Genomic DNA, 25,606 nt, shown 5'->3' on the forward strand with positions numbered 1-25,606 from the left:
GTCAGGCAGCATGGGTTGACACTGCTTGTAAGTAGCTTCTTTGCTGGGTAAACCTTAGGGTTTCTAATTAACCTCATATAATAATGTCTCTTTTTTGTCTTTGGGGAAACTGCTTGAGGGAAGTCAGCTCAACATTTCCTGTTTGTCCACACTGCAAACTAGTGGTTCTTGTTCATCTTATGAAATGACTAAATAATGGCTATGGGAATGAGATGTTGATGTTGTCTGGGGCAGGGACTGAGGCCATTTTTTGCTGTTTTGGATAAATTTCTTACTTACTTTAAGGGGAATGAAAAATGAGTTGTGATAAGAGCATGTGGTGGGTATGGCAGACCCAGCAATGAGCTAAATTAAAGGCCCTTGAGATGATTTGAGAGAACCATGTCAGAAATTTTCTTAATAGGAAGGCGATAGGGTGGCTTGAAAATCAAATGATCCTTAATGTCCCTTATTTCTTCATACTTCTCAGAGTGTAAGCTATCTCCTCCATTATCAGACTGTGGTGGTGTCTGTATCTAGTACTAAAAAAACAGATTGCCCATTTTAGTAACTATAATTTCACCTTATTTCTACTAATATCTATCTGTCACATTTTTATGTGAGGCCTACATGCCACTGGGGCCAGACCAACTGCATTTTTGAATATACACCATTCGTGTTTGACAAGCGAGGCTTATCCAGCCTTTTCCACCTTGTTGAGCCACCATAAATAGGACTATCAAGCTGTAGAGTTACAAGATCTGCATGGGAGAGACATTAATTTTGACTGTATCAGTGACCAACTAATGGCTGTAACTGGTAGCCATATCAAGGAGATAATGAGTCTAAAACCTCAACGGTACCTCCGTCTCCTTTTGTCAGAGTCTCCAATTGGCAAAATCATTAGTCAAGAGAATCGTATTACAAAGTTGTCATTATGATTGTGAGTCCATAAAGGCAGAGAGTGTGTCCCAGCTTTGGGGACAACTTTTAACATGGCCTGTTAGTTTGGGTCCAATTAAAAGGATACCTACTTTGTAGGCTAGCTGATACAAAATATCAAGTAGAATACTCAAGTGAGGCCCACACTGTCCCAATAGCAGAAAGTCAAGTAAAGTTCTGAACTGTTTTTCCTTGACTGCTGAGTAAATTTAGCATTGTAAATATGCTTACATAGTTTCAATAAACTTTATTTAGGTAGCAATTCCCTGAATTTTATGGGGGTTTATCACCCACCTCTGCTAGTAGAGTAGTGATAACTCAAGTGGGTTTGCTGAGATGGAGACTTCTGACTTGATACCAACAGTACCTCATTTATATAGTGACTGTTTTGGGCATCAGAAGGTAGAGAAATTTGTGTGAAACCCTGACTCACCATTTGTTGCAAATGGCAGAGTTGGGAATTCCTGGGGGTATCCTACTGGCCCTTCTCTACATGTGGCTGTTCTTGGTCAGGGGAATCTCCTTTAGCATGTATGAGGTAGGGAAGTACAAGCATATAACACCAAGTTCTATCGTACATTCAGATGTAGAAGCAACAATAATGCTATGTTGAATGGGCACATAGAAACCCCTGCAAAGGTCGCATTATTTCCCTTTTTCTACTCTAAATCTTGCTCAAACCCCAATATCTGTATGCTCCTTTTCTCCTATCAGAGCAGGTATGATGGTGACTTGAGTGCTGCAACTAACAGAGTGATAAATGTTTAAGAAACCCTCTCCAAGTTTTCCTAGTAGATTCAGATGGGTGTGTATTGTCCAGTCCCTCTTGGTAATAGGAAAACTTTGGTCTCCTAATTATCTTTCTCTTTAAAGCAGCTGAATTGGGGTAGTTTGGGAGGGAGGCATTAAGACTAAAGAGAAAGAGAATCTTTGACAGGAGACAAGATGCTTGCATCCACTTTTAATTTTGAGCAGCATATCAGCTGTTAATGATCCAACCATACTTCCAGTATTTTTGGTCTCCCCAAAGTCCTGTGTTGAACAGCAACATTTTCTTTACTGACATCATTTATTTGAGCTTTGGGGACCCCTTAACTTAGAGGCCACAGTCATACTGCCTTCTCTCTGAACTGAAGGGTTTGTGTCCTTTTGTTGATTTGGACTTGACTTGCATATTGGAGACATGTTTAAAGAGTCCATCTTAATCCAGAGTATTTCTTGCTACTGTTAATAATGTTTAAGTTAATTCCTGGTTTAAACATAAAAGTAGGGAAAATTTCCAGGTAGACCTGAACATACTAATTTATCTAGAGTCCCTTGAGTAAGTTTCTCATTCTCTAGTGAACTTCTATGCTGTAAACACAATCTGGGATAATAAGAGTCCAAATATGAGTCAAAGCTTCAGTAACTTTTCCTATGGGAACGAGTCTCAGGGAAGGCTCTCTGTATTGTAGTCAGGACCCACTTCAAAATCTCTGAGATCTTTTACTGTCATCTATGAATGGATCTGAAATGGCATAATAGATTGCAAGAAAGGTTGAGCCCCAAAATGGCCCAGCTGCTTGTCATTCTTTTTTTTTTTTCTTTTTTTGAGATGGAGTCTTGATCTGTCACCAGGCTGGAGTGCAGTGGAATGATCTCAGCTCACTGCAACCTCCACCTCCGGGGTTCAAGCGATTCCCCTTTTCAGCCTCCCGAGTAGCTGGGACTACAGGTGTGTACCACCAAACCCAGCTATTTTTTGTATTTTTAGTAGAGATGGGGTTTCACCATGTTGTCCAGATTGGTCTTAATCTTCTGATCCTGCCTCGGCCTCCCAAAGTGCTGGGATTATAGGCATGTACCACCACGCCCAGCCTGCTTGTCATTCTTAATTACTTACTTAATGGTCATTGAGTCCTGCCAAACCATCTTTAAAGTGAATCAGTCAAAATTTTCATAATCTCTCAGGTTTCTTCCCTTAAGTGATTTCCATTTTTCCCTTTTAGCACTCCTTGTAGATGCATGTTTCTGTAGTTTGTGTCTTAAAGAGGGTGAAACCTCCTTTGCCTACTAGAATGAATTTTAGTTGTATGGTCATACAGGGAGGATTGGTTCCAGGGCTCCTGAGTCTACCAAAATTCAAGCATACTTAAATCCTGCGGTCTGCTCTGCAGAACCTGCCCATGTAAAAATCAGTTCTCTATTTAGGCGGCTTTTGCCTCCCCAAAATACTGTATTTCTGATCCATGTTCAGTTTTTAAAAATCTGCCTGTAAGTGGAGGTTACAGAAAGCCAAGTTTGTGCCACTGCACTCCAGCCTGGCTGACAGAGCAAGACTCTGTCTCAAAACAAAAATCTGCCTTTAAGTAGGCCTGTGCAGTTCAAATTTGTGGTGTTCAAAGGTCAACTGTGGTTCTCTTACCATGGGGCATACCTAAGGCTGATTGCCCAGTTAATGAGGAAATCTTTTGGCATAGAGGATAGGATAATTAAAGCATTCAGGGTGCTGTTGAGACAGCTGAGCTGTGACTTCTTTTTTTTTTTTTTGAGATGGAGTTTCGCTCTTGTTACCCAGGCTGGAGTGCAATGGCGCAGCTCGGCTCACCGCAACCTCCGCACCCTGGGTTCAGGCAATTCTCCAGCCTCAGCCTCCTGAGTAGCTGGGATTACAGGCACGCGCCACTGTGCCCAGCTAATTTTTTGTAATTTTTAGTAGAGACGGGGTTTCACCATGTTGACCAGGATGGTCTCGATCTCTTGACCTCATGATCTACCCGCCTCGGCCTCCCAAAGTGCTGGGATTCCAGGCTTGAGCCACCGTGCCCGGCCTGAACTGTGACTTCTTTAACCCACTTTCCAAGAAGTTCTCAAGCAGCAATCACCTCCTCAATTAGAGTATAAAAGAATTTTCTTCCCTGAGAAGATTCAGTATAGTACATTTTATTTTAAATAGCGATTTTAGTTAGTATATGATTTTTTACTTTAAAAATTAAATTTTGAAATAGTAAAGAAAAGTTGAAAGAATCATACAGTGGTATAGCCATATATCCACCACCCAAGTTTTATTATATTTGTATTATTACATATCTGTCCCTCCATACTTTCATCAATCCATATTCTTTTGTGTTGTTAGGGTTCAAAGTAAATTGCAGACTTCAATACACCTCTGTCTGGATTGCCCGCTGTTGAGCTCCACTGTCAGAGTCACTACCTGCAGGGGTCTATCCTCCAGACCTTGATTCAGTGATGGATGAATAAAGTACACTGACACACAGATATTATGCTTTGTCAGTTCAGCTGAGGGGCTATGGTCACTTATAGACTCCCTGGAGAGTGCTGTAAAAAGATAGCAGCCACTGGCCCTCCCCAGCCAGTGAGACTCACATTTATTTAGTAAAGTTTAATTGATAAAGACTTGAGTCAATACCACTAGAGGCACAGGTTCTGATGTCCAAAGCAAACACCATTAGTGGGTAATATCTCTGGTCAACCTTCCCTGGAGAGGGCCATCCAGCTCAAAGTTTAAAGACCACATGAGTAAACAAGCTATTCAGATAAACTCCCCTACATACCCTAGCTGTTGGGTTTTCTTATTTTTTTCTTTTTCTTTTTTAAATTGCATTTTAGGTTTTGGGGTACATATGAAGAATATGCAAGTTTGTTGTATAGTCACACACATGGCAGTATGATTTGCTACCTTCCTCCCCATCACCTATATCTGGCATTTCTCCCCATGCTATCTCTCCCCAACTCCCCACCCCCCGCTGTCCCTCCCCTTTTTCCCTCCAACAGACCCCAGAGTGTGATGCTCCCCTCCCTGTGTCCATGTGTTCTCATTGTTCAACACCTACCTATGAGTGAGAATATGCAGTGTTTGATTTTCTGTTCTTGTGTCAGTTTGCTGAGAATTATGGTTTCCAGGTTAATCCATGTCCCTGCAAAGGACACGAACTCATAGTTTTTTATGGCTGCATAGTATTCCATTGTGTATATGTGGCACATTTTCCCTGTCCAGTCTATCATTGATGGGCATTTGGGTTGGTTCCAAGTCTTTGCTATTGTAAACAGTGCTGCAGTGAACATTCGTGTGCATGTATCCTTACATAGAATGATTTATAATCCTTTGGATATATACCTAGTAATAGGATTGCTGGGTCAAATGGAATTTCTATTTCTAGGTCCTTGAGGAATCGCCACACTGTCTTCCACAATGGTTGAACTAATTTACACTCCCACCAGCAGTGTAAAAGTGTTCCTATTTCTCCACATCCTCTCCAGCATCTGTTGTCTCCAGATTTTTTAATGATTGCCATTCTAACTGGCATGAGATGGTATCTTGATGTAGTTTTGATTTGCATTTTTCAAATGACCAGTGATGATGAGCATTTTTCATATGTTTGTTGGCCTCATGTATGTCTTCTTTTGTAAAGTGTCTGTTCATATCCTTCGCCCACTTTTGAATGGGCTTGTTGGTTTTTTTTCTTGTAAATCTGTTTGAGTTCTTTGTAGATTCTGGATATCAGCCCTTTGCCAGATGGGTAAACTGCAAAAATTTTCTCCCATTCTGTTGGTTGCCGATTCACTCTAGTGACTATTTCTTTTGCTGTGCAGAAGCTGTGGAGTTTGATTAGGTCCCATTTGTCTATTTTGGATTTTGTTCCAATACTTTTGGTGTTTTGGTCATGAAGTCCTTGCCTATGCCTATGTCCTGAATGGTTTTGCCTAGATTTTCTTCTAGGGTTTTTATGGTGTTAGGTCTTATGTTTAAGTCTTTAATCTATCTGGAGTTAATTCTAGTGTAAGGTGTCAGGAAGAGGTCCAGTTTCTGCTTTCTGCACATGGCTAGCCAGTTTTCCCAACACCATTTATTAAACGGGGAATCCTTTCCCCATTGCTTGTTTTTGTCAGGTTTGTCAAAGCTCAGATGGTTGTAGATGTGTTGTGTTGCCTCCGATGCCTCTGTTCTGTTCCATTTGTCTATATCTATGTTTTGGTACCAGTACCATGCTGTTTTGATTACTGTTGCCTTGTAGTATAGTTTGAAGTCCACTAGTGTGATGCCTCTAGGTTTGTTCTTTTTGCTCAGAATCGACTTGGTTATGCAGGCTCTCTTTTGGTTCCATATGACGTTTAAGGTGGTTTTTTTCCAGTTCTGTGAAGAAGGTCATCGTTTTTCTTATTAACTAAATGTAAAGAGGATTTAGGCTGCCTTCAGCTGAAAATTCTACTGAAACTATGGAAAAAACCTTAGATCTTCCTGAAGGGTTTAAGACTATATTCTATAACTTTCTCAATTGTTTTTCCCTGAATATTTTTCCCTAACCCTGAGTGAATTTTCACTCACTTCAACCCAGAACACTTCAGGAAACATATTGTTGATACTAATTCAATACTTGAAGTTTGTTTTAAGTGAAATGCATGCATTACAAATACACAGTTTAATGAATTTTGAGAAATGAATATACATATATAACCCCCAATTCCTATCAAGATATTGAACATTAGTATCGCCCCTGAGAGTAACATGTCATTTTGCATGCAGTGAATCCCTCTCTCCCAAAGGAAACTACTGTAATGATCTTTTAAACCATAGATCAGTGTTATCTGTTATAGAACTTCTTCCTATTGTAATCACAGAGTATATGTATTATTTTGTGTCCTTTTTATTTTACTCAGAAGGATACTTTTGAGATTCATTCACCTTGTGTTAACAGAAGTAGATTCCTTTTTATTCTTGAGTAGTGGAGGTATACCAAAATTTGTTTATCCGGTCTGTTGATTGATACCTATGCTATTTCCAGTATTTGACTTTGAATAAAGCTGCTATAAATGTCATTTCACATATCTTATTGTGTCGAGTTTTAAGAATTTTGTTACACATTATTTCATAGAGAAGAAAATCTTTATGTTCATTAATTATTATGTCATGTAGGGTTTGCTTTATCTTAGATGTCCTCATTCATGGTCTAAATAAAGGCCATACTGTACTTGATATTTTCCTAGCACTGAACTGCATGTATAGATTTATTTTTCTTGACTTTTCTCTGCAATTAAAACTAAATCAATTTTTTATGTGTTTATTTTATTTATTTAACTACCATTTATGGGACACTGTAAGACACTTTGCCAAGTCCGGGGGTTATGTTAGTATGTCAAGAACAAGAGTAGGGTCTCTTGGTACATTGAGGAGAAGGGAGTGCAGGGTAGGTAGTGACCCTACTGCACTATCTTATTCATCTGTTCATTCTGTCTTCTATTTCATTTATTTCAAAGGTGAGAGAAACCTTCTGGAGAAAGTTGGTTTTGCAGTAGTTTCTTGGATTTAGACCTGTAAAAGATCATCTGGTTTGGTATCCTTATCCAATACACGAGTAAATTGAGACCAGAAAGGTTTACTTATTTGTCCAAGGCGGGTTAGATAGGAATTAAAAGCCATGTCTCCTGAGTTCCAATCCAGTGTCTTTCCTTCTCCAATGTGGTATTTCAATAGATTTTTATAAAAGAGTTTATACCCATTGATTGATAACATACCAAGTAATGGGACTTGGGTTATATCTTGGGAATTAAACAATAAATGATATGTAGAATTCCTGCCATCAGAAAGTCCCAGTCAGTTAGTGGCACTACCCACCTAACTGTGCACATATGCATATGTGTATATATTCCACCATATCAGCAATAGGAGAACAATCCCATGCAAAGGCAGAGGACATGGCTATTAAAACCCTATGATCTCAACATGATTTTATAAAGGGTTTTCAGTGTTTTACTTTAAATATTACCTTGAGGATAACCAACAGGTCTCTGCCTTCCCTCCATACAACAACATGTTGAATCAAATCTTCTCAAGCAAAGGCTGCAGAAATCTCATGTTTTCTTTTTAGTTTATGGATGATACCCAAGAGCTCTTTCCTTTAATAGCCTATGATCTCCTTGAGGGAAGACATTTTGCTGAACTAATTTTTATATCCCTAAAGTCTAGTCCTCGTCCTGCAACAGAGACAGTGCTTAATAAATATTTGAATTGTCAGTAGTTATTCTAAAACATTATTAAGGCTGTTAATCATAAGACTTCAGTCAAGTTCTACCAGAGCCAGTCAGCAGGAGCACTGAGGGGATCTACAGTCTGCTCTTCCAGAGGCTTGTCAGCTCAACAGAGTCAGGGAAAAAGTGATATGTTGGCATGTATGCTATAACCTTTTTCTATAATCCTGTTCCTGTAGCCTGAAAGCTCTTGAATTTATCCATCCAAATGAGAGCAAACACAAAAGCAAACTTATCCTTCCTGACAGCTAATCAATGTTGACTTTCTATTATCTTCTCATGTCACTATTCTAGTTTAAACATACAACTATTTGTATATGAGACTGGTTGGCCTCCTATTTCATTTATTTTAAAAAGCAATCATAGTTCTCTTCATATTTATTCTCTTCATTGGCATAGTCTCCACCCCATTCCAGCAGCCTTCAGAAAGCTTTCTCTAACAATTAGAAGTTTGGACAAAGCCTGGGAAATAAGGCAAAACATCATCTCTACAAAGAAATATAAAAATTAGGTGGCCAGGCCTGGTGGCTCACACCTATAATCCCAGCACTTTGGGAGGCTGAGGTTGGCAGATCATGAGGTCAGGAGTTCGAGACCAGCCTGGCCAACATACTGAAAACCCATCTTTACTAAAAATACAAAAAATTAGTTGGGTGTGGTGGTGGGTGCCTGTAATCCCAGCTACTCTGGAGGCTGAGGTGGGAGAATCACTTGATCCTGGGAGGCAGAGGTTGCAGTGAGCCAAGATCACACCATTGCACTACAGCCTGGGCAACAGTGTGAGATTCCATCTCAAAAAAAAAAAAATAGGCATGGTAGCTTTTGCCTGTGGTCCTAGCTACTTGGGAGGCTGAGGGGGGAGGATTGCTTGAGCTTGGGAGGCAGAGGTTGCAGTGAGCTGAGATTGTCCCACTACAGTCCAGCTTGGGCAGCAGAGAGAGACCCTGTCTCATAAAGAAAATGAAAGGTTGGAAGAAATCTCACCTTCTCTTTCTTGTTTCTTTATTAAATAATCTAATTTATTTTATTAGTTTACATTTTGAATCTTTTATATAATACCAGCACGGACATAATTGAGTGAAAATTTTGACCTATTATCAATGATGACTTGTTTAACATCTTTAGTAGGCATTCTACCCAAAAGATTTTCCTAAACCATATTAGTGAACTTAACTGATTTAATATCTTATTGGCATTCTCCTTATTTATTTCTGCTGTCCTTTTTTTATTATTCAGCCTACATTATCTCGAAAATATTTAGTTTGTCAGTTCTATTTTGCCCACAATTAGCATGGCTAGGTCATTGATTTCAGCGCTTAGGTCAGGTATGCCCTTAGGAAGGGTCTCGGTGGTTTCTTTGCAGGGATCACAGCTACGTCTTTTGGTATCTATTGCAATCATGGGTTTGCTTCTATTTTGGATTTGTCTGTCTTATCTCTTGGACATCAAAAGTGCCCTTAAGGGTAGGCATGCTACTTGTTTTATGTCTGCTACCCAACTTTAACTGTAAAATCCTAATCACAAGTGGCAGCTAGATAGATTAAAATGATTTCTGGAACTTTCCTTCTGGACATGTAAGATTCTAAAATCTTATGAGAATTTCAGTGAGTTGATTTTGTCTTTAATATTTTTTCTTAGGAAAAAGAAGACCATTTTGAATCTGTTCAGCTGAAAACCTCAAGATCCCCAAATATATGAAGAGACAGTGCTGTAGCATTGAGACTAATGAACAGAGAAACCTGCTTTAGTTTTACAGGATCATATTTTAGGGTCTGTCCTCATACCTGTCACGTTGGTGATCTCACAGAGGAGGGCCATGCCGCTGAAAGGGGAAGGAGACTGAAACATTTGATTGCCTTATCACATGGTCAAGTACCTTGCCAAAAAAAAAAAAAAAAAAAAAAAAGGAAAGCAAATGATTTGAGTCTCAACTGAAGATGAAGCTCAACTCAGGAAGAGATTTATCTGTATATACACATAACTGAAAACCAAGTTTAAGCAGCCCACCAATGCACTGCTGATGCATGCCATATAATTAATGGGTAACTTTTGTTTTTAATGTCTACATAACAAGTGTGATTTCGAAGGCAGATGTAAACACATGCATTATGATCCCATTTATGTTTTTTCTTTGTTTATATTTTGGGGAAAATTAAAAAAATTTTTAAGGTATATTTTTTCCATTATTTATTTTCCTGACCTAAAAATAACTTTTCTACTAAAAATGGTGAGGAATGAAGACAATAGCTTTTCATTTTTCCATAGGGTATCTTCTCTTCATTTAAATTTCAGGAAGAGTTAGCATGTGCTTGGGTTATCTAAATTTATAATTGCCTTTGAATCTCCATCTTTGTTGGAACTGGTAAGAAGGGCTTGACTGAAAGTTTGAAGGAATCTATAAAACAAAAAAGAAAGAAAGGTAACAGGAAGCCCCAACTCTTCATTAATGAAAACTAGTTGATAGTATCATAAAAGTCAAATGACTTAAAACGGTTTATGTAGTGCTCAGAGTATAATTAAAATAAAAAGGAAAGCTTGTCAGTCAAATCACTGGCAAAATCATAAGAAAGTGACTATAAGAAATATTAGGGTAATTTCATGGTCTCCAGAAAATGTCACTGGGACTTTTGCTCTATGTCAAGCACTAGAGGTTATATGGTTATTTTTCTGCTATAAGACTTTGAGAATGATGACTTCCTTAGAAACTTAAAACAAATAAGCCAGTAAGACAGGAATTCAGTTTTGAAAAATTACATATAATTCTATTCATAAGAAGAATGTGGTTGTACCATAAGCAGTTATAAAAGAATTGTTCTTATTCAAAGTGATCCAGATAATTGTGATATTTTCTATGGTGGACTACTAGTATTAGCACGACTTGGATATTATTTGTTGAAGGAAGTATGAATGAAGTTGGATTTCACCAATTTTTTGTAAACCTTAATTGATTTAAAACTGGGAAAGAGGGAGGTTTCCTGGCCATTGCTGATCTAAGGTGCTTTTGTTTGTTTCCAATAAACAGTAATCTTTATAGATCTTAATTCAGATTTTAAAAAAGAGTCATGATTGGCTGAGAGTGGCAGGGCATATATGTAGGGAAATGATTTGCTCCAAGCATTTCAATGAAGTATGATTTGTAACTTTTGTGTCTGAAGGTGGTGTCTTTATTTTTGTGGAAAATGGGAGAAAAATGAATAATTTTGTTTATTTGGCTTATTGGTAAAACACTAGATCATTCTGTTATTGAATGAATGTTTTGTGTTTATCTCTGCTGTTGCACATACGAGTATAGGTGAGATTGTCATTATTTTATTTTTTGCTGTGGAATTCAGGGAGGGTGTCACTTTGCATAAACCTTTTTTTGCACTTAATTTCTTGAATTTTCTTATAAAGAAGAAATTATATTGGCATTCCTCATTTTTATCCTGCCAACGGAGTGCTGATGAGCATTTCCCCATTTTGATCAAAATTTAAACAGAAGAATGAAAATATATTTAAAATGAACCCTCAAAGAGAAACCCTGGCAAAGCTGTATAGACTGGACAGAGTGAGAAAACTTCCATAGTCACCTGTCACCTTTCTCCTCATCTTCCACTGCGTTTAATATGTATGTTCCAAGCCACAGAGATAATTGGGATTTGCTCCCAGGTAGCTTCTTTCTTCTCCTGTCATTGGACTAAAATCTCTGACATGTCAAAAATGCCTTAAATTTTAATGAACTCTCTGAAAATGTAGTTGATATTGAAGAATTTATTTTATTTCCAATTTTAGATATTAAATAGATTTTGTCAGCACAATCCCATCTTTGGGAAGGAGCTGACATTTTCCTTTAGTTTCCAGTAGTTTGTCATTTTATTTCAAGCACTGAAGAAGTATGACAGAAAGAATATTATGGGGAAATATTCAGACCAATCCTGGCTATAAAATCCACTTTAGTTTTATGTCTGGCCTTTGCAAAGCTCAGTGAAATGTTGAAAGGCATAAACAAATTAATCATGTTTCTTTGACTTTTAATTGACATTTGTTGTTCCTTTTTTCCCCTAAGTTGTAGAAGAAGTTATTTGTTATTTTTCTAAAAGGCACAATTTTGAAACCTTAATTACTTCATTAAGTCAGCTGTTGCCTATAAAATCTCTTAGCACTCAGTCAAAATGTATTTAAATCAATTTTCCACTGGATGAGAACATGTCTTCTGTGGATGAATTATATTATGTTATTTAACAACATTGAGCATTTTGATATGTGTTCACTGAATTTAAAAAAAACCTGCTTTTCATTATTGTTGACTTCCCCCTCTTTAGTTACTAGCAATTGCATACTTTCTAGGATTAAAAATATTTCATAGTATTTTTGTGTAGATGTCTGTCCTTATTTTTTTCCCCAAAGATAAAAGGTGGTTTAAATTGATGATGTGGAAGAATTGCTTGGGTCCAGCCCTTTAGCATCTGGGTTCTCCAGGTCCCCAGGTGAGTCATGATCGACTGCTGCTTCAAGACCCATCTGGCCAACTCTCATTTGAAGTCTGTCAGTAGAGCTACTTCCTGTGGCACATGGTAATTTCTACTGGGAGGCTCATCTCTAAAGAGAGAAATGTGTACATCATTTCTCTCCTTTTCATAGAAATAAATTTCTTATGGATTGGTGTGGGAAGATGACTTCATTGGCCACGTTTAAAGTGAGTGTACTGCTCATATTTATAAACTAAGAGTTTATCTTCAGAGAAACTAAAACTCCCTCATATCTATTTTATAGTAATCATGAATTTGATCCCAGGTTGACAGGCCCGACTCCTAAACTAAGTTTGCCACAAAGAAAATGTCCTTACAGGAGTCAGCTTTTAAAAAATCTTAACACCTGGCTCATTCCTTGGAAGCTAAAATGGAATTCACCTTCATAGTCACTGGCTACAGATTATCCTCTTCCCAGATTTTATTTATTTTGATTTAACATTTTTATATGAGTTCCTTTTAGAATCATAAATGAAAGAAGTAAAACTTTAAGATGAGAATGAATAATGAAAAGAGAATTTTAATTACCATTACTATTATAATTGATACTAATTGTTATTATGATTATGCTTGTCTAGCTCAGAGCCCCACAAACTTTTTTTGTGAAGGGTCAGATAGTACATATTTTTGGCTTTGTAGGGCATGTGGGCTCTATTGCATTTACTCAACTCTGCCATTGTAGTATGAAAGCAACCACAGACAAAATGTAAATAGACGGGCATAGCAACATTCCAATAAAACTTTATTTATGGACACTGAAATTTGAGTTTCATTTAAATTTCATGTGTCATGAAATCTTTTGAAGTGTTTCTGACTATTTAAAAATGTAAAAGCCTTCTTAGCTCACAGGCTTTACAAAAGCAGGTGATGGGCTAGAATTTGACCTAAGGGTTATGGTTTGCTGACCCCTAGTTTAGATCACTGTAATCTACCGCAGTCTATTCAGAAGAATCTGTTTGCACACAGGTTCTTTTCCCTTTAGAAGGTTACCACCTAAAAAGTTTGTCAAGTCTCCAGAATTGTTCAAGAAGAAAATACCCCATCATGCATGCTTGAAGATTTAATCACTTACCCAATACAAAGCCAGGTAGATACTCTCCTGAGTTCCCCTTGTAGTTCAGGAACTCAATTATGGATATTAGTTGGCAAAGGATAAAACTAAAGCCAGTGAATTAAAAGCAAATTAGCAAGATTGATTTAAACACTTTTCTCATTGGGGTTTAGATGACATTCATTGCTAAGGTAACTGAATTTGGAGATACTCAGTCTTAAATACAGATTCATTTAAAGTAACCATATGGAAACAGGAATGTTGATGCATAAAAGTAGATTCAACATAGGTTTTCCAGCCCCAGCACTGGAGAGAGTCCTTGGTCTGTTTGCATTCGTTTAGGCAGGGCACACCTCAATCTGTACAGATTTGCTAACAATCCTATTTTAAGACTTACTAAGCTGCAAAGACACCTAGGATTCCTTTAGTGATTCAGGTACTTCAAGAAACAGATCAATTTCCTTAAACAAATGGTCCCAGTAAGGATTTTAATTTGCTGAAATTTTCTTCATCTTATTAATTATGTGTGTGGGTATTGGTAAATTTGGCTTAGAGGGATAATATTTTCTTTATCTTAGATGAGTGATTTCAGGTTTCCTTTGGTTGCTTTTCAAATAAAAGAATTAAAACAGTGGGAATTACGCACATGTTAACCTATCACAGAGTAGGAATGAGAATTGTCTTGTTCATAGGCTTTGCCTTTGTAGAGCTGTGGTTATAATTCATGCTGGGGTTCCATCTTCCTGACACCTCACTTTTCTTGGCTTCTCCATGCTCACAGCCCTTGACTAAAGAGCTCTGGAGCCCAAAGCTGTCATGGTGGGTGGGTGAATAAAGCAGGGACTGCTGAGAGAAGGCGTAGAACTGAAGACTGTGAAGGTACACTGGCTAAATTACCTCCTTTCTCAGACCCCCCTTAATCTCTCCTCTGTGTGGTCTGCGACTCAGCTGGCATCACAGTTTAAAAATAGAGACCATTTTATTTTACTATGACAAACCTGAGCGGCCTGGAAAATCTAATATTTAAACTAGAGAAAACATGGAATACCTCAGAAGCTGTGAACACTCAAAAAACCATAGATAATCAAGCATGTAGTAAGGTTTTGATTTTTTTAAGTTTCTTGTTAACTTACAAAAAATTGTATATATTTATGGGTTACAATGTGATGTTTTTATACATGTATACATTGTGGAATAATCAAATCAGGCTGATTAGTTTATCCATCCCTCAAATATTTACCACTTTTGGTGGTGAGGATCTTTAAAATCTCTTTTACCTATTTTGAAATATAAAATACATTATTATTAACTATACCATAATCACTACACTGTGCAATAGAACATCAGAACTTCTCCTGTATAACTGAAACTTTCTACTTGTTGACCAGTTTCTCTCCTTTTTGGTTCATCCCCACTCTAGCCTGTGGTGACCACCATTCTACTCCCAGCCTCTATAAGTTGGACTCTTTTAGATTTCACATGTAAGTGAAATCATATGGTATTTGTCTCTTTTTGCTTGCCTTATGTCACTTAACATAATGTTATAGGTATATCCATCTTGTCACAAATGATAGAATTTTCTATTTTTCATAACAGGCTGAGTAGTATTTCATTTGTGTTTGTGGGTGTATCACATTTTAAAAATCAATTTATCCATTCCTGGGCACTTAGGTTGTTGTGAATAGTGCTACAATAAACTTGGGAGTGCAAGTATCTCTTTGACATACTGATTTCATTTCCTTGGGTATATATGCAGTAGTGGGACTGCTGGATCATATGGGAATTCTAATTTTCATTTTTTGAGGAACCTCCATACTGTTTTTCAAAATGACTATACTAATTTACAATACTACCAAAGTTCCGCTTTTTCCCACATCCTCACCAACACTTTCATCTTTGGTGTGCGGTGATATTTCATTGTGATTTTAATTTGCATTTCTCTTATAATTTTAGATATTTAGTATATTGGCCACTTGTGTGTCTTCTTTTGAGAAATGTCTGTTCATTTATCAAGGAATAAGATAAATGATAAGAGCCTAATTTCATTTTTTGCATGTGGATATCCAGTTTTCTTTACACCATTTATTGAAGAGACTATCCTTTCTTCATGGTGTGTTCTTGGTACTTATGTTGAAAATTAAAAGACTGGAGGTGTGTGAGTTTATTTCTATTAATAGTCTGTCTATATTAATTCATTGGTTAATATACCTGTTTTTATGCCAGTACCATGCCATTTTGATTACTAGAGCTTGGTGCTATATTTTAAATTTGTATAGAGTGATTACTCCAATTTTGTTCTTTTTGGTCAGGATTGCTTTGAATATTCAGTCTTTTGTCATTTCATACAAATTTTAGAATTTTTTTTTCTATTTCTGTGAAGAATGACTTGGAATTTTAATGGGGATTGCATTGAATCTGTAAATCACTTTGGGTAGTATGAAAATTTTAACAATATTCTTACAATCCATGAACACAAAATATGTTTCCATTTATTTGTGCTACTCTCAATTTTTTAATCGATGTCCTACAGTTTTCAGTATGCATATCTTTTACTTCTTTAGCTAAATTTACTCCTAAGTATTTCACGTTTTTCATGCTATTGTAAATGAAATTATTTTCTTAATTTCTTTTTTAGGTACTTTGTTGTTAGTATATAGAAACACTGCTGATTTTTGTAAGTTGATTTTTGAATTCAACTTCACTGAATTCATGTATCAGTTCTAACAGTTTTTTGTTGGATTCTTTAGGATTTTCTATATGTAAGATCATTTATCTACAAATAGAGACACTTTCACTCCATACTTTCCTATTTAGATGCCTTTTCTTTCTTTTGCATAATTGCTCTGACTAGCATTTTCCAGTACTATGTTGGATAGAAGTGGTGAGAGTGGACGTTTTTGTCTTTTTCCTGATCACAAAGAAAAAGCTTACTTTTTCATGGTTGAGTATGATGTTAGCTGTGTACTTGTCATATATGGCTTTTATTGTGTTGAGGAACATTTTTTAAATCTCTAATTTTTTTTCAGCATCTGTTGAGATGATCATTTGGTTTTTGTCCTTTATTCTGTTAATATAGTAAATCACATTTATTGAGTTGCTTACTTTAAGTCATTCTTGCATTCCAGGGATAAATTCTACTTGATCATAATGAAGTATCTTTTTAATATATTGTCAAATATGGTTTGCTAGTATTTTGTTGAGTATTTTTGCAACTGTGTTCATCAGTGATATTGGCCTGGAGTTTTTTTCCTTGTCATATCCTTCTCCAGCTTTAGTATCAGGATAATGCTGGCTTTATAGTATAGTCTTTGGAAATATTCCCTCCTGTTCAGTTTTCATGGAAGAGTTTGAGGAGGAACTCAAACTTAATTCTTAAAACTTAATTCTTTAAATGTTTGGTAGAAATCAGTGGTGAAACAATCAGTTCTTGACTTTTCTTTGATGATAGATTTAAAATTACTGGTTCGATCACTTTATTCATTATTAATCTATTTGCATTTCAAATTTCTTTGTGATATAGTCTTAGAAGTTTATATGTTTCTAGGAATTTATTCATTTCTTCTAGATCGTTCAATTTGTTCTTGTCTAATTGTTCATAGTGTGTCTTAAGATTTCTTGTGTCGGGGTCACCACCTGCAGGGGTCTGTCCTGCAGACCTTGACTTAATGACAGTTGAATAAATTCACTGATACATAGAATACAGTGAATGAGCAGGCTGAGGTGTCACTACTCACAGACACTTGAGGTGAGTGCTGTAAAGAGAGAGCAGGTGCTGGCCCCAACATCCTGGCCTCGCTGGCCTTTATTCAGCACGAATTAAATGACAAAGGCTTTGAGTTAAGAGTACTAGAGTGTAGAGATTAAAGGACAGGTTCTGAGGCCTAAAACAAACACCATTAGTGGGTAATATCCTTGGTCAACCTCCCTCCGAGAGAGCCATCTGGAATGATCAAAGGCTAGTTTATATGACTACATGAGTAAACAAGTTATTGAGACAAACTCCAGCTATTTCCCACATTCCCCAGTTATTTGCTTTTCTTATCAACTAAAAGTAAATGGAATAAGGCTGCCTTCAGCCGAAACTTCTACTGAAACTGTGCAACCTTCTCAGCCTTCCAATAAGGTTTGAGACTATTCTATAACTTTCTCTACTATTTTTCCCTTAATATTCTTGCCACCACTCTGACTGAACTCCCACACCTTTATATTCTGTGTTATCAGTTGTAAGGTTTCCTCTTTCATTTCTGATTTTATTTATTTGAGTCATATCTATTTTTTATTAGTTAGCCTAAGTAAGGGTTTGTCAATTTTGTTTAGCGTTTGTAAATCTTTTCTATTATTTTTCTTGTCTCTATTTCATTTATTTCTTCTCTGATCTTTGTTATTTTCTTCCTTCTGCTACCTTTGGGCTTAGGTTTTTGTTTTGTTTTGTTTTTAAGTTCCTTGAAGTATAACATGGGTTGAGATCTTTTTTTCTTTTTTTATGTAGGTGTTCATTGTTATAAACTTCACCCTTAGAACTGCTTTTGCTGCATCCCTTAAGTTTTGATATATTGTGTTTCCATTTTTGTTTGTCTTAAGATATATTTTTATTTCTTTATTATTATTTTTCAGATAGAGTCTCACTCTGTCACCCAGGCTGGAGTGTAGTGGTGCAGTCTCAGCCCACTACAAGTCCTGCCCCCTGGACTCAAGCAGTCCTTCCACCTCAGCCACCCAAGTAGCTGGGACCACAGATGCACACCACCACATTAGCTGTTTTTGTATTTTTGGTAGACATGGGATTTCACCACATTGCCCACAGTGGTCTCGAACTCCTGAGTTCACACAATCCACCTGCCTTGGCCTCCCAAAGTGCTAGGATTATAGGCATGGGCCACTGTCTTGGGCCTCAAGGTATTTTTAAATTTCCCCTTTAAGTGCCTCTTTGACCCAGTAGTTGTTCATGAGCATGTTGTTTAATTTCCACATATTTGTTACATTTCTGTGGTTCTTCCTACTATTGATTGTTAATTCCATACTATTGTGGTCAGAAGATACTTGATATGATTTTAGTCTTCTTAAACTTGTCAAGGCACATTCTGTGGCCTAATATATGATCTAGCCTAGAGTATGTTCCATAAGGTAAGTGTTCCATGTGCACTTGGTAAGAATGTATATTCTGTTCCTGTTGGATGAAATGTTCTGTATGTGCTTCTTCAGTCCATTTGGTCTAAAGCATAGTTCAAGTCTAATGTTTTCTTATTTATTTTCTTTTGGGATTAACTGTTTGATGTTGAAAGTGTGGTATTGACATCTCCTACTATTATTGTGTTATAATCTGTGTCTGTCTTTAGCTCTCTTAATGTTTGCTTATATATCTATATCTATATATCTTAATGTTTATATAGAGATCTCATATATATATATATATAAAGCAAACATTAAGAGATCTACATATAGAACTCTTAATGTATATATAATGTATATATATGGATCTCTTAATGTTGGTGCATGCTCTCTCTCTCTCTGTATACATGTATTTAGGTGCTCTGATGTTGCGTACGTATAAAATCATTATATCCTCTTGATGAATTTACCCCTTTATCACCATCTAATGACCTTTGTCTCTTTTTCTATTTTGTCTGAAATAAATGTAGCTACCACTGCTCTCTTTTTGTTTCCATTTATTTGGATTATCTTTTTTCATTCCTTCATTTTTAATTTATGAGTATTCTTTTAAGGTGAAGTGAGTCTCTTGTGGGAAGCATATATTTGGGTCTTATTTCTTTTTAATCCTTTCAGCTACTCTATGTCTTTTTATTGGAGAATTTAATCTATTTCCATTTAAAGTAATTACTGATAGGTAATTACTTAGTACCATTTTATTAATTGTTTTGTAGGTTCTTTGTCCTTTTCATCTTCTGTTACTTTATTCCTTTGTGATTTGAAGACTTTTATAATGGTAGGCTTTGGATCATATTTTGTTAAATCCTAAAGCTGATAACTATTTTTATTATACTTTAAATTCTAGGGTACACTTGCCAAATGTGCAGGTTTGTTACATAGGCATACACATACCATGGTAGATTCTTTTTTTGCTTTGTGTGTCTATTAGAGACTTGTGCTTTGTGGTTACTCTGAGGATTTTATAAAACATCTTATAATGGGCTATTTTAAGCTGATAACATATAAATTTGATTGTATACACTTTTACTTCCCCTTCTACCAACTTTTATGCTTTTGATCTCATAATTTGCATTTTTTTTTGAGATGGAGTTTCACTTTTGTTACCCAGGCTGGAGTGCAATAGCATGATCTTGGCTCACTGCAACCTCCACCTCCTGGGTTCGGGCAGTTCTCCTGCCTCAGCCTCCTGAGTAGCTGGGATTACAGGCAAGTGCCATCATGCCCAGCTAATTTTTTGTATTTTTAGTAGAGACGGGGTTTCACCAAGTTGACCATGATGGTCTTGATCTCTTGACCTTGTGATCCACCTGCCTTGGCCTCCCAAAGTGCTGGGATTACAGGGGTGATCCACTGCATTTTTAAAAATAGTTTATGTATTCAACAAATTATTGTGGCTTTAGTTACTTTTAATAGTTTTGCTTTTAATCTTTATACTAGAGATATTGTTTACCCACCATTATTACAGTATTAGAGGATTTTAAATTTTACAATATACTTATCTTAACCAATGAGTTTTATACTTTTATATATTTTTTCATGTTACTAATTAACATCCTCTTCCTTCACCTGGGAGAACTCCTGTTAGCATTTCTTATAAGGCAGTTGTAATGGTCAGAAACTCTTAGCTTTTATTTGTCTTAGAAAGTTTTTATCACCCTGCCATTTTTGAAAGATAAGATTGCTGAGTAATGTATTTTTGGTTAAAAATTTCTCTCAGCATTTTGAGTATCATTCTGCTTCCTCTGGTCTGCAAGATGTCTACTTAAAAAAAAAAAAAATCTCCTGATAGTCTGAAAGAGCTTCCCTTGTATGTAACAATTTACTTTTCCTTTGGTGCTTTCAGCACTTTGTTTTTGTCTCTAATTTTTATTTTATTTTTAATTTTTATGGGCACATAATAGGGATATATATTTATGGGGTATATGAGATGTTTTGATACAGGCATGCAATGTAAAATAAGCACATCAGGGAGAATGGGGTATCCATCGCCTCAAGCATTTATCCTTTGAGTTACAAGTAATTCAATTATACTTTTTAAGTTATTGAAAAATATACTGTGTTTAACCTTTGATTATACTGTGTCTTAGTGTGGGTTCCTTTGGATTAGTTTTATCTGATATCCTTTGGCCTTACTGGATCTATTTTCTGTTTGTTTTCCCAGGCTTTGGAATTTTCTTCCATTATTTTGTTGAATATGTTTTCTTTCCCTTTCTCTGTCTCTTCTCTTTAGGTGCACCAATAATCTGCATGATCTTATACTTGCTGGTGTCCCCATAAATTTCTTAACCTATCCTCACTCTTTTCAATTTTTTTTTTGTTCCTAAGATTGTGTAAGTTCTTGCTGATTCTTTCTTCTTCTTAATCTATTCTGTGATTGATTCCCTCTATTGAATGTTCCTTTTTGTTTTTTATTGCATTTTAGGTTTTGGGGTACATGTGCAGAACATGCAATACAGTTGCATAGGTACACACATGGCAGTGTGTTTTGCTGCCTTCCTCTCCTTCACCCACATTTGGCATTTCTCCCCAGGCTATCCCTTCCCAGCTACCCCTCCCCAATGTCCCTCCCCTATTCCCCCCAATAGACCCCAGTGTTTAGTATTCCCCTCCCTGTGTCCATATATTCTCATTTTTCATCACCCACCTATGAGTGAGAATATTTGGTATTTTATTTTCTGTTCTTGTGTCAGTTTGCTGAGAATGATGTTCTCCAGATTCATCCATGTCCCTACAAACGACACAAACTCATCATTTCTGATTGCTGCATAATATTCCATGGTGTATGTGTGCCACATTTTCCCAATCCAGTCTATCATTGATGGGCATTTGGGTTGGTTCCAGGTCTTTGCTATTGTAAACAGTGCTGCAATGAACATTCGTGTGCATGTGTCCTCATAGTAGAATGAGTTATGGTCCTTTGGGTATATACCCAGTAATGGGATTGCTGGGTCAAATGGAATTTCTGTTTCTAAGGCCTTGAGGAATCACCACACTATCTTCCACAATGGTTGAACTAATTTACACTCCCACCAACAGTGTAAAAGTGTTCCTATTTCTCCACATCCTCTCCAGCATCTGTTGTCTCCAGATTTTTTAATGATCGCCATTCTAACTGGTGTGAGATGGTATCCCCATGTGGTTTTGATTTGCATCTTTCTAACGACCAGTGATGATGAGCATTATTTCATATGTTTGTTGGCCTCATGTATGTCTTCTTTTGTAAAGTGTCTGTTCATATCCTTTGCCCATTTTTGAATGGGCTTGTTTGTTTTTTTCCTGTAAATCTGTTTGAGTTCTTTGTAAATTCTGGATATCAGCCCTTTGTCAGATGGGTAAACTGCAAAAATTTTTTCCCATTCTGTTGGTTGCCGATTCACTCTAGTGACTGTGTCTTTTGCCGTGCCGAAGCTGTGGAGTTTGATTAGGTCCCATTTGTCTATTTTGGCTTTTGTTGCCAATGCTTTTGGTGTTTTGGTCATGAAGTCCTTGCCTACTCCTATGTCCTGAATGGTTTTGCCTAGATTTTCTTCTAGGGTTTTTGTGGTGCCAGGTCTTATGTTTAAGTTTTTAATCCATCTGGAGTTAATTTTAGTGTAAGGTGTCAGGAAGGGGTCCAGTTTCTGCTTTCTGCACATGGCTAGCCAGTTTTCCCAACACCATTTATTAAACAGGGAATCCTTTCCCCATTGCTTGTTTTTGTCAGGTTTATCAAAGATTGTATGGTTGTAGATATGTTGTGTTGCCTCCGATGTCTGTGTTTTGTTCCATTGGTCTATATTTCTGTTTTGGTACCAGTACCATGCTGTTTTGATTACTGTAGCCTTATAGTATAGTTGAAGTCCAGTAGTGTGATGTCCCCAGCTGTGTTCTTTTTGCTTAGAATTGACTTGGCTATGTGGGCTCTCTTTTGGTTCCATATGAAGTTCATGGTGGTTTTTTCCAGTTCTGTGAAGAAAGTCAATGGTAGCTTGATGGGAATAGTGTTGATACTGTAAATTACTTTGGGCAGTATAGCCATTTTCACGATATTAATTCTTCCTAACCATGAACATGCAATGTTTCTCCATTGTTTGTGTCCTCTCTTATTTCACTGAGCAGTGGTTTGTAGTTTTCCTAGAAGAGGTCCCTTACGTTCCTTGTGAGTTGTATTCCTGGGTATTTTATTCTTTTTGTAGCAATTGTGAATGGCAGTTCATTCTTGATTTGGCTTTCTTTAAATCTGTTATTGGTGTAGAGGAATGCTTGTGATTTTTGCACATTGATTTTATATCCTGAGACTTTGCTGAAGTTGCTTATCAGTTTCAGGAGTTTTTGGGCTGAGGCGATGGGGTCTTCTAGGTATACTATTATGTCATCTGCAAATAGAGACAATTTGGCTTCTACCTTTTCTATTTGAATACCCTTTATTTCTTTTTCTTGCCTGATTGCTCTGGCTAGAACTTCCAGTACTATATTGAATAGGAGTGGTGAAAGGGCAGCCTTGTCTAGTGCCAGATTTCAAAGGGAATGCTTCCAGTTATTGCCCATTCAGTATGATATTGGCTGTTGGTTTGTCATAAATAGCTTTTATTACTTTGAGGTATGTTCCATCAATACCGAGTTTATTGAGGGTTTTTAGCATAATAGTTCTGTTGAATTTTATCAAATGCCTTCTCTGCGTCAATTGAGATAATCATGTGGTTTTTGTTTTTGGTTCTGTTGATGTGGTGAATTACATTTATAGACTTGCGTATGTTGAACCAGCCTTGCATCCCAGGATGAATCCTACTTGATCATGATGGATAAGCTTTCTGATGTGCTGTTGCAATTGGCTTGCCAATATTTTATTGAAGATTTTTGCATCTATGTTCACCATGGATATTGGTCTGAAGTTTTCTTTTCTTGTTGAGTCTGTGCCGGGTTTTGGTAATAGAATGATGTTGGTCTCATAAAATGATTTGGGAAGGATTCCCTCTTTTTGGATTATTTGGAATAGTTTCAGAAGGAATGGTGCCAGCTCCTCTTTGTGTGTCTGGTAGAATTCGGCTGTGAACCCATCTGGACCTGGGCTTTTTTTTGTGTGGTAGGCTCTTAATTGCTGCCTCGACTTAAGACCTTGTTGTTGGTCTATTCATAGTTTCGGCTTCCTCCTGGTTTAGGCTTGGGAGGACACAGGAGTCCAGGAATTTATCCATTTCTTCCAGGTTTACTAGTTTATGTGCATAGAGTTTGTAATATTCTGTGATGATGGTTTGAATTTCTGTGGAATCTGTGGTGATTTCTCCTTTATCATTTTTTTATTGCATTTATTTGGTTGTTCTCTCTTTTCTTTTTTATCAGTCTGGCTAGTGGTCTGGTTTGTTGATCTTTTCGAAAAACCAGCTCTTTGATTTATTGATTTTTTTGAAGGGTTTTTAGTGTCTCTATCTCCTTCATTTCTGCTCTGATCTTAGTTATTTCTTGTCTTCTGCTAGGTTTTGAGTTTTTTTGATCTTGCTCCTCTAGCTCTTTCAATTTTGATGATAGGGTGTCAATTTTGGATCTCTCCACTCTTCTCATATGGGCACTTATTGCTATATCCTTTCCTCTAGAGACTGCCTTAAATGTGTCCCAGAGATTCTGGTATGTTGTGTCTTCATTCTTGTTGGTTTTGAAGAACTTCTTTATTTCTGCCTTCATTTCATTGTTTATCCAGTAAACATTCAAGAACCAGTTGTTCAGTTTTCATGAAGCTGTGCGGTTCTGGGTTAGTTTCTGAATTCTGAGTTCTAACTTGATTGCACTATGGTCTGAGAGACTGCTTCTTATGATTTCTGTTTTGCATTTGCTGAGGAGTGCTTTACTTCCAATTATATGGCCAATTTTAGAGTAGGTCTGATGTGGTGCTGAGAAGAATATATATTCTGTGGATTTGGGGTGGAGAGTTCTGTAAATGTCTATCCGGTTGGCTTGTTTCAGGTCTGAGTTCAAGCTTTGGATATTCTTGTTAATTTTCTGTCTGGTTGATCTGTCTAATATTGACAGTGGAGTGTTAAAGTCTCCCACTATTATTGTGTGGGAGTCTAAGTCTCTTTATAAGTCATTAAGAACTTGCCTTATATATCTCGGTGCTCCTGTATTGGGTCCATATATATTTAGGATCGTTAGCTCTTCTTGTTGTATCGATCCTTTTACCACTATGTAATGACCTTCTTTGTCTCTTTTGGTCTATGTTGCTTTAAAGTCTATTTTATCAGAGATGAGAATTGCAACTCCTGCTTTTTTTTTTTTTTGCTCTCCATTTGCTTGGTAAATCTTTCTCCATCCTTTTATTTTGAGCCTTTTTGTATCCCTGCATGTGAGATGGGTTTTGTGGATATAGCACACTGATGGATTTTGGTTTTTTATCTAATTTGCCAGTCTGTGTTTTTTTATTTGTGCATTTAGCCCATTTGCATTTAAGGTTAGTATTGTTATGTGTGAATTTGATACTGCCATTTTGATTCTAGCTTGCTGTTTTGCCCATTAGTTGATGCAGATTCTTCATTTTGTTGATGCTCTTTAGCCTTTAGTGTGTTTTTGGAATGGCTGGTACTGGTTGTTCCTTTCTATGTGTAGTGTCTCTTTCAGGAGCTCCTGTAAAGCAGGCCTGGTGGTGACAAAATCTCTGAGTACTTGCTTGTTCGCAAAGGATTTTATTTTTCCTTCACTTATGAAGCTCAGTTTGGCTAGATATGTAATTCTGGTTTGAAAGTTCTTTTCTTTAAGGATCTTGAATATTGGCCCCCACTCTCTACTGGCTTGTAGAGTTTCTGCCAAGAGATCTGCTGTGAGTCTGAAGAGCTTCCCTTTGTGGGTGACCCGACCTTTCTCTCTGGCTGCCCTTAGTGTTTTCTCCTTCATTTCAACCCCAGTGAATCTGACGATTATGTGCCTTGGGGTTGCTCTTCTTGTGGAGTATCTTTGTGGTGTT

At 36.9% G+C, this 25,606-nt stretch overlaps 1 protein-coding gene across 11 annotated transcripts in view; it reads left to right on the forward strand.

The window, feature by feature from the left end:
* Positions 1–25,606, forward strand: part of ELAPOR2 (endosome-lysosome associated apoptosis and autophagy regulator family member 2) — a 265,883-nt gene that overhangs the window by 174,372 nt on the left and 65,905 nt on the right. For 5 of the 11 annotated variants that reach the window (XM_002751648.6, XM_078342982.1, XM_035253949.3 and 2 more), the window contains one exon: positions 9,586–13,216. The exons of the other annotated variants lie outside the window; for them this stretch is intronic. In XM_002751648.6, the coding sequence (XP_002751694.6) occupies positions 9,586–9,645 (60 nt within the window). In that variant the 3' untranslated portion in view covers positions 9,646–13,216. Of the gene's footprint in view, positions 1–9,585; positions 13,217–25,606 lie in introns of those variants that run through there. 11 annotated transcript variants of the gene reach the window in all.

This window comes from Callithrix jacchus, chromosome 11, assembly GCF_049354715.1.
Source record: "Callithrix jacchus isolate 240 chromosome 11, calJac240_pri, whole genome shotgun sequence".
NCBI lineage: Eukaryota > Metazoa > Chordata > Mammalia > Primates > Cebidae > Callithrix > Callithrix jacchus.